General features: G+C 36.5%; 1 protein-coding gene across 2 annotated transcripts; it reads right to left on the bottom strand.

Moving 5' to 3' along the window:
• Positions 1-2,130: 2,130 nt before the first annotated feature.
• Positions 2,131-11,148, bottom strand: asrgl1 (asparaginase and isoaspartyl peptidase 1). 2 transcript variants are annotated; one of them, XM_048205019.1, is made up of 7 exons: positions 10,991-11,148; positions 9,380-9,572; positions 9,132-9,274; positions 8,727-8,881; positions 5,338-5,459; positions 4,655-4,765; positions 2,131-3,107 (listed from the first exon to the last, which is right to left on the bottom strand). In XM_048205019.1, exons 2-7 carry the CDS (start codon positions 9,564-9,566, stop codon positions 2,893-2,895), a joined length of 933 nt encoding a protein of 310 aa, XP_048060976.1. In that variant the 5' UTR covers positions 9,567-9,572; positions 10,991-11,148; the 3' UTR covers positions 2,131-2,892. The 2 variants fall into 2 exon arrangements, with proteins under 2 accessions (XP_048060976.1, XP_048060977.1); XM_048205020.1 differs by having other exon boundaries at positions 10,977-11,116.
• Positions 11,149-12,365: the final 1,217 nt, after the last annotated feature.

Here is a 12,365-nt window from a genome sequence, read left to right as displayed (position 1 = left end):
TGTTTGAGTTGATCGCTTATCACAAACGCTTGATTGGCAGAGAAGACATATGTAGAAACCGGGAAATTACAATATTAATTACTTGGTATTGTATCTTAATTATTGAAACACTTGCAATCTGCCTGTAGTATTGCTCATCAGACGAATTAGCGAATGGTGCTTACAGACGAAGAAGAGTGTGTTGAAATTCATCTCCTGTCCATATCATATTGCTTAAATATATTAAATCGATTAAATGCATATATTGTAGCTTACTTTTCATAACTTTTTGTCATAACGGAGCCATTTCCTGGACAATGGGCACTGCTATGCAGACTTGCACTGCCTGAATAAGTATTTCTTTTAAAAATAAATCACTTAACGCAGCATATGAACTGACCACTCACCGAAGTTACAGTCAGAATGTCTGTATTTTCAAAGAAAGATCCGTCCAATGAAGTTTCTTTCACAAACTTCTTCGCAGATGTCTGTGACTTTTCCTCCGGCGCTGACAGCAAAGATGCCTAGTGAGAAACTGTATAAATGTCCAGAAAGGATGTCAGCTCCACTTCGACTGATAATCGCCGCGTTCTTCGTCTTCTTAATGAATTCATCATGTCTTCAACTTCACGAAAACCCGTCCTCGAGTCATTTGAAAAGTTCTGGGCCAAAGCAGACATGTACAATGTATTTGCATAAGCTGTTGGGAACCGCCACAAGTGCATAATTACGTAATTATCGCACGCGACGCGACAAAAATAGAAATCGACCGTTATAATCAACTAATATTATAGTGGTTTCGCTGAAGTTTTGTAGCGTCGCGTCGCTCTTTTACAATGTAGACACACGGCGTTAGAGTCTATAATAAAGCTTTGTAAGATGGCAACTGTAAGAAAAGGGGCTGCTTGACTTCTTCGTCCGAGCGCACTGTAAAGCTGTCACCCACTCCGGGCAATCTGTCACTCCTGACTTTTTCTATGCGGATTCCTTCGCTTCGGCCCGCCCTTTTCTGTCATCGCTGTCGAGTGCTGACCAATCAGCAGTCGAAGCGCTCTCATCCATGATGGTGCCAGCTTTACATTCACTGAATGACCTCTTGACCGCAGTACTTTTCAGTTTTCTTAGTTTATTTTATTTTCCTCCATATCCATTTGAATATTTTTGTTTAATACAAATTTGCTGTATTATGAATGGATTTATATAAGTTAATTTAAAATTGACGCATTACTACTGATTCTGTACCAAACCCTATGCTTGAATAATTTTATTTCTTTTTTTTTCTTCTTTTTTAATCTCTCTGGATATCTGTTGGCTTTTTTCATCAGTGTATTGTATTATTGTATATATTCGCATTAATGGATTGTCTATATTGATAATAAAAATTACTCAAAAATTCAACATGCCATCCAAAATGCTTGGAAGGTTTTTGTTTAAATTCAAAATACACTTTGTACCTAAGATAGGTTCTGAGACAAATCCATCCCTTTATTCTGGAGGGACTGTGAGTAAGTAGACCAAATTTCAGTGAAAAATATAGATAATAAGGTCTCTGCAACGACTTAGGTTAAGTGACTTGATATAAAATATTGTGCCATTAACTCGCCGTCTTTATCTAAAAGTAACATGGCACCATGCACCGCGAAGGTCACTGACCTCGAGGTAAATGCTGCTCTCTCTTACACTATTTTTATAGGAGAATCAATCTTTAAATCTGAACATAAACACTGCATTTTTATGTACAACTTGAAATTGTATTTTATATATATATATATACTTAATATAATTATTTTTAAATGTATTTATGTTTCTGCCCATTTAAGAGTTAAATAAGACACAAAGGGACAGAGAGGTCATGACTTGTCGGTCGTGTCTTTGAGAGGACAAAAGTTGATGTTGTTTTGCATGCTCCCATGTGGAATATTTTGAACACAAACTGACCGCCGAGGGCAGAAAAACTGGTTTTTAGGTTTTAGATCATTAAGAAGACAATTCACAGTTTGAACTTGCAAGCTGGCTTATGTGTTGACACAATAAGCAGGAGCTTGTGTACGCAAACTGTCATAAGGGCCACGTCACCTCACTATACTGTACATGAAAACAACAGAACTGATGTTATCTGTATCTGGGCTGTCATTTAAAATAGCACATAAGTGACCCACACCAACAAAAGTTTATTTTCAGCATGTTTTCTCCTTCTGAAATAATCTGTATAAATGGTGTGATGATACCAACACACCATTTAAAACATGTTACAAAGTTTCTTCTGACACAAACTTACTCACAAAATATAGATGATTATGATAAACTGCTGCATTGTTTATTTACATGTCAAAATTATTTATAGGTTAAAAATATTTTGTGCTGATTTAATAAGCTGCTTTCTCTTTCAGTCTTGATGATAAAAAAAAAGATACACTACTTTAGGAACATATTATTATTTCTGTTCTTCATAATTAGTGCACCAAGTCCACCAAGACATTCTGACTTTCTCAGGTGACTTTTACAGTACATCTAAAACATTTTTATCTGTAATGTTTTGCAATTTTGTAATAGTTATTATTAAATTTGAACTGCCCCTTAAACACGAACTTGATTCCAAATAACACAATTTATCTCCATCTAGTGGAGAACATACAGTACTACCACTTAGGACATTTACACTGTCCTCAAAAAGGAGTATTATAATGCAGATTTATTTTCTTTTCAATCAATCTGTGTAAGACTTGCATTTCTTTAGTGCTAGGTGTAAAGACAATCAACTTTAAAACACTTAATAGATACACAATATAACTGCCATGAGGTATGCATGTATTTACACTAACACTGATTTGCATATTTCCCTTTCTATTCAACACTTAAAAAAATATACATAATCAACAAAAATGTGCAAGACTATATGTGTGTGTGTGTTCATTATTTGTCCTCTTGTACAGGCTCAACAAAGTCTTCACCATGGTACAGCCCAAAGTGGAGTTCACCCTTCTGGGCAGCGGCCCATGACATCTGTAAACTGCTGAAGCGAGCTGCCCAGGTCCCTTTGGGATCTACCACCACCACCCCGCCGAGACCCTCCACCCGCTCCTTCATATACGCAAGAGCCAGGTCACTTGCCTCCTCTGGGGTCTTCCCTAGGGAATATAGAAGAACACACACTTATTATCAAGGTATTATCATTCCAGACCTCACTGCCAAATGTAGGTGATCATGAAGTGCATGATAAGGAATGGATCTCAGGTGAGACCAAATAAATCTTATCAACACCCTGCCCATATCAACACACATATAGGTGAGTTCAGCAAAAACTCTAGCCATTGTGTTTCCACACGGAAAGGGCAAAAGAATGCACACAAATCACCTCAACAGAAAACTAACTAACACTACAAAACATACCGGCTGGGTAATGAGAGGCCCTGTTATATGAAATGTACTTTTAGGTATGTACAAACAAGTTAATCTTCACATTACTGTTCAGACAGCCTCCATGTGTCTACTCTTTGCAAATGGTGCTGGAGGTGGTTTTTGAAACACATTGTAAAAGACTGGCTCAAATTGTTTTTGCTCAGACCCATGAAGTGAGCAATGTTTACCTAAACAGACTTGAGGTCAAGCATCTTAATGAGGCCCTCAATCTCAGTTAATGTGTAGCTGAAGTAATTCAAGCTGTTTATTCACAGACTAAAATGCTGCTAGGAATCAGTCTCACAGCTATTCATGAACACATGTGAACCGGCCATTTGAGCTCATGTCAATATACCTGTTGCTTCTAAATTAGTATTACGATGCAGATTGACTTATGGTCCAAGATGTGACATTTATAGATGCCATGCAGTAATAATACTAAAACTACTTATTACAAGTGCACAGTACACAAGAAGAGAGATGCCAGTTTGTCATATGGCTAGTTTAACTTGTCTTTATATATTACGATAATTATATCTACTATAATGTACTATGGGACGGGAATTACAGCAAAATAAACCCTGACAGGTTCATTTTGACCCCGTTGTTATGCAAAGCTCTTACTCTTGTGCTCAGTTATGTATTATTAATCTGTAGTTCGAGTTACTTTTTCTAGTTTTAATTTAACCTTTTTAATTACAATATTACATGTCTTTGTCAAATTTTAAGTTCTCTCCAATCCAGCTCTAGCTGTCTCTCACAAGTTCCTAAATTTCAAAAAGTGCTTTTGTTTCATTTGTTTTGGTACACAGCTTTTATAACTCGTGTTAGTGTCAAATGAAGCAATAATATGAGAGGCATGAAATGTATTTCACTATTGCCATAGACAATGATGAAATACATTACCATTTAAAGGTAGTGGTACGATCAAATATAAAAAATATTTTATTGTTAATAATTTTAATTTTATTGTTAATAAAAAACAGTAATATTGTGAAATATTATTACAATTTAAATAAACTATTTTCTATTTTCACTCCAAACTTTTGAACAGTAGTGTATACAGTTTAGCAGTCATTCTAAAAAAAAAATTGGCTGCTTAATATAACTGACCAATCAGAATCAAGTATTACATCGAGTGAGAAGTATAATATTCATAGTTAAAATAAATACTCTGTGTAATAACTATGGTAATTGTGTTTGCTAAATGAGACAAAAGACCCCAAAGCTTTGTTTGCTTATGCTAAATAAGTTATGCTGATCTTGTAACACATGCCTTGCTCCATGTGGAAGAGAATGAGTCTGGACAGCGTGACCTTCATAATGGCTTCCCCATGGCCTGTGGGTGAGACAGCCCCAATCTTGTTATCTGCATAGCCTCCACATCCTGAGAATCAGAGATAGAAACAAAGATCCTGAGAGAGATCTTTCCTTTACACAAACTCAGCAAACCTGTTGCTCCAGATAACCATCCACCTATTTGAGGCAAACCATGATAATATTCACTGCACAACAGAGAATAAAGCATGTCTTTTTTCCATTTTTGCTTATTTACTTATTAAGCAGACAATACCAGCTCTTTTTCTATCATTAACTAGTGTGTGTGATTCCCACAGGTTAGTGTGTCCTGAGAGAATGTACAGTATGTGGAGGGTGCTGTGCTGTCTGTGGTTTGAATATTAACTCAGCAGGCAACAAGCTCTCATGAGCAGCTGAAACACAGATTATTGCATGTTCAAAGGTCAAAGTTCAATCCCCGTCACACCAGCTATTTAAGTTTAGTCAAATTAAAGGTGCAATTTTTCAGTATTAAAAAACATTCTTTTAGTTCAGCTTAATACACAGAAACAGCAATGAGTAAGCCATTAGTAGGCTGACTCCTCCAAAATTAATTGTAAACACTGGAACTCTGTGGTGCAAATCAAATCAAGGCCCTTTACATAGCAGGTTTGGATTTACCAACACATGGCGTGTCTCCCACACGTCCCTCCATTTTATTTATCATTCCACCAGTGGATGTAGCACAAGCAATGTTTCCGTCTATGTCCACAGCTACTGCACCTACAGTTCCCATCTTGCCCCTGTAACACACACAAAAAAAGTAGCTTTAAAAAACACACACAAACAAAATAGCTTACTTATTGTGGTAGCAAAGGAAAAGCTGACAAGAAAGAAAGAAAGAAAGAAAGAACAAATGACTACTGTTGCTACTGACAATACATACACGGCATGCTGCTGCTGTACAATATAGAATATGTGAATTACCCGTAGCAGATCTAAACAGGTGGAGGGTTTCTGAAAGTGTGCTGTAAACTGCTAAAGCAAATGTTGACCAAGTATTTCAAAGTTGAGCAGCGAGCTTATGGCTACTGATACAGCAGGAACAAATCAGCTGTGCCCTATGGAGAATGACTGCAAGCAGATTGAAGAGAACTCAATGCGGTACTCACATACTGTGATAGATCATTTCTGTGCGCACACAGAAAGCCGACTCTCAGACAGCACACGAGTACCAAACTAATTTCTCTTTCACGTCTTCTTGAGCACATACACACAAAATGTCAAAATGCCCGTCTTGATGAGTATCTACGTAAAATAGTTGGTTGTGACTTATGTTATGTGAATGTAAACAGTTAAGAAAATATCAGATTTTTTTCAATACGAATACATGTTTTTAAATGAATTCGTGCATTAGGCCCTAAAGTAACAGCAGCCTCATATACCTTCTCTTTCCTTCTGTTAGTAATGTTAATCAAACAACAAAAGAAAAAGTGAGAATAACTCACTGTTCTTAACTAAACAACTTCTGTAGCTTTAGGTATCTGTTTACTTTTTACAGTAATATGGTTTTCATATGCACTGTAAAGTACTGTTTATTTAATTTGCAGTTTATTTTATTAAATTTTTTGTTCTATTGTATTTATTTGTGTTATTGCTTGTAATTTGTTTAATGGTTCTTATTTTATCATTTATACTGTTTACTTGTCTTTAATGTTTGAACTTTATATTAGTTAGGCTAGTATTAGTTTTTGCTGTGTTCGTTAATTGGAATCGAGAATTGTGAAATTTCACTGGTGTCTAAAATGTTATTTATTTAGGCGGGGCCAGTGAATGTTTTGCCTGGGCAAGTAAATATCTGATCCACTGACCTGACCAGGCCAGTAGAAAAAAAAACTGCAGCAAGACTGTTATCATTATATAATTTATAACATTTTTGTATTGACTTGGTACCAAAGTAAGCGATAGGCTACTTTTGTCTTACTATATAGTAATAGAGTGGTGCTGATTTTCAAAGAGGCACTATTTAGGCAATGGTCTCTTGCTATACATTCTCACTCAGGACTTACCCCCCTTGAGGATGAAATCTTAAAACTGCCCCTGGTGTGCCATCTGGAGTTTCACAACAGAACTTTATATATACATTTGAAGTAAATGCACAGAATATGGAAAACTACTGACTTTCCTTTAACGTTTTTCTTTTTCAATGAACATATGTACAGTATCTCACAAAAGTGAGTACACCCCTCACATTTCAGCAACCATTTTAGTATATCTTCTCAAGGGACAATACTATCGAAATGAAACTTGGATATATTTTAGAGTAGTCAATGTGCTGCGTGTATAGCAGTATACATTTACTGTCCTCTGAAAATAACTTAACATACAGCCATTATTGTTAAAATAGCTGGCAAAAAAAGTGAGTACACCCTAAGTGATAACAGTTGTATGTTGTTTAACCATGCAAAGCCACATGTCCTATTCACCATGTTCATGTTTTTGTCTGCTTGACAGGACCATACAAATGTGTGAATCTTGTATTAGAGCAGTTAAAATTTGGTGCTTTGAGTACAATTCTCTCATACTGGTCACTGGATGTTCAACATGGCACCTTATGGCAACAAACTCTTTGAGGATTTGAGAATTAGAATTGTTGCTCTCCACAAAGATGGCCTAGGCTATAAGGAAATCAGTAACACCATGAAACTGAGTTACAGCACAGTGGCCAGGGTCATAGAGAGAGGTTTTCCAGGCCAGGCCAAAGAAGTTGAGTCCTCGTGCTGTGCGTGAGGTGCAGAAGCTGGCTTCAAAAAACAGATGCATGAGTGCTGCCAGCATTGCTTTAGAGGTTGCAGAAGCGGAAGGTCAGCTTGTCAGTGCTCAGACCATACGCCGCACACTGCAACAAGCCGGTTTGCATGGCCGTCGTCCCAGAAGAAAGCCTCTTCTGAAGCTGGCTCACAAGAAAGCCCACAAACAGTTTGCTGAAGACAACCTGTCCAAGAGCATGAATTACTGGAACCATGTCTTGTGGTCTAATGAGACTAAGATAAACTTGTTTGGCTCAGATGGTGTCCTGCATGTGTGGCGACGCCCTGGTAAGAAGAACCAAGAAAATTGTGTCTTGCCTACAGTCAAGTATGGTGGTGGTAGCATCATGGTCTGTGGCTGCATGATTGCTGCTGGTAATGGGCAGCTCTGCTTCATTGAGGGAAGCATGGATTCCAACATGTACTGTGACATTCTGAAGTAGAACATGATGCCCTCGCTTCAGAAACTGGGCTGAACAGCATGATAATGACCCCAAACACACCACCAAGATGACAACTGCCTTGCTGAGGAAGCTGAAGGTGATGGAGTGGCCAGGTATGTCTCCAGACCTGAACCCTATTGAGCACCTGTGGGGCATCCTCAAGCGGAAGATGGAGAAGCGTCATGTGTCTAACATCCAGCAGCTCCGTAATGTCATTATGGAGAAGTGGAAGAGGATCCCAGCAACAACCTGTGCAGCTCTGGAGAATTCCATGCCCAGGAGGATTAAGGCAGTGCTAAATAACAATGGTGCTCACACAAAATATTGACATTTTGGACACAGTTTTGACATGTTCACTTAGGGTGTACTCACTTTTGTTGCCAGTTATTTAGACAATAATGGCTGTATGTTGAGTTATTTTCAGAGGACAGTAAATCTGTACTACTACACAAGCTGCACATTGTCTACTCTAAAGTATATCCAATTTTCATTTCTATAGTATCATCCCTTGAGAACATACAATAAAATGGTTGCTGAAATGTGAGGGGTGTACTCGCTTTTGTGAGATACTGTATATGTATGTACAGTATGTATGTGTTTTTGTGTTGACATAATATTGGTGTTAATATGGACATTACAAGCAAGCAAGAAAGTCACTGGTTTGAAGCAACATGAAGGTAAATGATGACAGAGATGAACTATCCCTTTAACTATTGTTGCGACTCTTTTCTTAGTAGAAGTTCTAGACATTAGACATCTTATGCCAAAAACATTATGTCAGCACTTTGTACCAGTTTTCATTACATAAAAGCTTTACATTTGGCATTCCACAGGGTTGGCATCTGGCCCCAGGTTCTTCTTCCAGCGCATCTTGGCATAGTCTGTGATCAATGACTCCTCAGGCACTTCTGGTACACCCATGCTTCTGGCAAACTTAGAGGCCCCTTCAGCCGTCAGACACAAGTGGTTGGTCTCCAGAGAGAGGACAGACATCATTCATATTATTAATTTGACTATTTGAAATGTTCTAAAATCATCTAATGATTGCATTCAATGTATGCAAAAAACATCTGATAGCATATAGCCTAGTATTCCTTAATTATGGTGTACTGTGTATCACTTAGTTTTTTAATCTTGGTAACTGTAGATTACTCAAAACTAAATCTCCCATGGTGTAGAGTATTTTGAGAATACAGGTATGTATTACATTTTACAACAATACCTTTTCCATGACAAGCCTGGCCAGTTGAACTGGGTTAGCCACTCTTCTGACTGCTGACACAGCCCCGCTAGCTAGAGTCCTGCCATCCATCACAAGTGCATCCATCTCTACCTCCCCCTTCACATTTAGCACTGACCCCCGACCTATGACATTTGGGCATAACCCGAGTTTTCTTTTTATCCTGGATGTAGTTTTAGGAATTAGACATGAAATATGAATCTAATTGAATATATGATTATTATGAGTACCTGCATTGAATCTTGGGTTGTTCTCCATCAAGGTCACTGCTTCAACCACAGCATCCATGGCACTTCCACCCTTCTGGAGGATGACATACCCAGTCCTGGCTGCCTCTTTCACACCGATAGTAGAGAGCTCAGCTCTTTCCTTAGGGATATGACCAGCACCTCCATGCACCACCACTACAGGCAGCATATCTGTCTACAAATACAAAAATAGCAAATATATTCTTGGTTTAGCACAATTAAATAAAAATTGACAATTCTTATTTTTTTATGGAATATTGCAGTATTTATTATAAATGATTTATACGTGCACATCATTATTTTTTTTAAAAAATTCATGTGCATTAGTAATCTTTAATCAAAGTAATTTCCCCTTCTTGCAGTGACATCTCTTTTCTGATTACGGGTTTACTGAAGCGAGGACGGGACAACCTGCCACTCACATGAGATCACAGCAATAGCAAGCCACAACGATTCAACAATCCACTCAATTCCTACTGATCAATACCCGAAAACCAAGTCCTGCCCTAACCTTTTTCTTTTTTGGGGGGGTTCGAGAAGCCATTTCACTTAGATATGTGTCACGCGATTCTGCTGACTTTGTTTAGAACTATTTTGGTACATGATTCGAGAATTAAAAAATTCTTTATGGCATATATTTTTGTGATTATACTTTATGAAATATTTTGGATATAGATGAAAATATTACATAAAAGTAAAAGGAGTAACTCCAAACCATGTTTTAAGGTCTTTATGGTTGAATTTCTTATGTTTGACTCTTTTAAATGTATTAAAAACAAAAATCTAGTTATAAAATTATTGTAGTTGAAGAGTTCGTTAATTGAAAGGTAAGATTTTGTATAAAAAAAAAAAAAAAAAGTAATGAAAGTTACTCCATATTTACTTATTTAAATGTGTAATAGAAATATAACACTCGCAATCGTTGTGTTCACACAGAAAAAAAGGTGTTAAAATTGTACCTTTAGAGGTACAGTTTGACGCTGGGCCAGTACCTTTAAAAATGACATTTTTGTACCTTTTTTACTTCTAAAAAGGTACATATTAGTACCGTAAGGTACGTATTTGTACTCTAAGGTACTAATATGTACCTTTTTGGAGTAAAAAAGGTACAAAGATATCCTTTTAAGGGTAACGTTACTGGCCCAGCGACAAGCTGTTGTACCCCTAAAGGTACAATTTTAACACCTTTTTTCTGTGTTGGCTTGAATAATATTTTTAATCTACTATGATCGTTTGACCTAGAGATGTTAAACCAGCTTCAAAATACATAATATTAGCTATTCTTTACGTTACATGAGGGTAATCTTTGACTATTAGACCAGAGGATGAATAAACATGAGTAACGTTACTGTATAAGCAGGTGAAATCCACATACTGAACGGCTATAATATTAGTTCATTTACAATGACATGTCAAATTGCGTTAGTTATTTAGTTTACAGGCTGTAATCAGCCCTGACATCCCGTCATCAAATAAAATGCAAGGAGAATGTAAAAAAAATAATAATTGTCAATCGATGAACAAATCCAAATGCATGCGCACGTGTCCACGTATGCATAACATTAAAAGTTATATTTACCAAGGGTTACTCACCAGATTAACGACAGGAACATAAAACCACAGATCGCAGAAGTATGTTGCAAGCTGTAGATGAAGTCACGAGGACGTATGAGTCTACCCTATGGAGACTACAGACGCCATGGCTGCTACAGAGAAAACACCAAAATAAAAGCCTCCTCAAAGCAATCGCCTCAGGAGTGCACACAGCCTATGGGGTTAGATTCCCGCCTAAAGTATTGCAGTCACGGATCAAAAAATAATAAGCGTGAATCAAAATTTTAAAAACACATGTAAAAATATATAACACAAAAGTAAAAAATAATGCAAAATTATCAGAATGGCAAAGAACGGAAGAGGATTAGGGCCAAGCAATAATAAAAAAATAAAACCATCTCGAGATTAAAGATGTTAAATTTCGAGAAAAAAAGTTTTAATAAAATGTTGAGAATAAACTCGTTAAATTACGAGAAAAAACTCGTTAAATTTCGAGAAAAAAGTCGAGATAAAATGTTGAGAATAAAGTCATTAAATTATGAGAAAAAAGTTGTTAAATTACGAGAACAAATTCGTTAAATTATGAGAAAAATGTAAAATTTCGAGAAAAAAATCGAGATAAAATGTTGAGAATAAAGTCATTAAATTATGAGAATAAAGTCATTAAATTACGAGAAAAAAAGTCATTAAATTATGAAAACAAATTCGTAATTTAATGACTTTTTTCTCGAAATTTAAAGATTTTTTTCTCGTAATTTAACGAGTTTATTCTCAACATTTTATCTCGACTTCTGAGTTTTTTCTTAACTTTAATCTTGAGATAGTTTTATTTTTTTATTATTGCTTGGCCCTAATCCTCTTTAGTATTAAAGAATGTGGTCACGGATTGAAATATAATAAGCGTGAATTGAAAAATTAAAAGTGTAGGCTATTTAAAAAATAACAAGCATAAATCAAAACTTTAAACACAAAAATGATATTGCACAAATCTTAAACTTGTGTTTATGTGTTCTTAAAAGTTGTTTTCCTTGCTTTTATTACTCTGTACTTTGTGCTCTCTTACATTTTCTGCTGATATTTTACTCTTTTGTACGCTTGTGATGTTTTTCTCTTTGCTCTTCTTTCCATGTTTGCTCTTCTTTCTACTGTAGCTAATATACTTCTTCATTGTTGTTGTTAAAGATCAACCCGTGGCCCGTTTCAGAAAGGAGGTTAAGTGAAAACTCTGAGTATGTTAACCTGAAATGAGGGAAACCTGGGTTTTCCATTTCAGAATGGGATGTATGTCAAACCCGAGAAAGCAGGGTAAGTCAGGCCCGTTTCTGAACTAAAGGTAACTTATACTCAGAGTCAGTTACCATGGTAACTTACTCTGTGAACCTAACCTGGTCGGGAGCAGGTTTTCTTCAGTAAA

Source organism: Megalobrama amblycephala, linkage group LG10 (genome assembly GCF_018812025.1).
Source record: "Megalobrama amblycephala isolate DHTTF-2021 linkage group LG10, ASM1881202v1, whole genome shotgun sequence".
NCBI lineage: Eukaryota > Metazoa > Chordata > Actinopteri > Cypriniformes > Xenocyprididae > Megalobrama > Megalobrama amblycephala.
This window is presented reverse-complemented; position numbering and strand designations above follow the sequence as displayed.

Coding starts and splice junctions, on each gene's coding strand:
- asrgl1 (XM_048205019.1), bottom strand. CDS start 9,566: ATGCTGCCTGTAGTGGTGGTGCATGGAGGTGCTGGTCATATCCCTAAG. Junction 9,275..9,379: donor CAACCCAAGATTCAATGCAG/GTACTCATAATA, acceptor CAAATGTCATAG/GTCGGGGGTCAGTGCTAAAT. Junction 3,108..4,654: donor TCTCTTCCACATGGAGCAAG/GCATGTGTTACA, acceptor TATATTCCCTAG/GGAAGACCCCAGAGGAGGCA.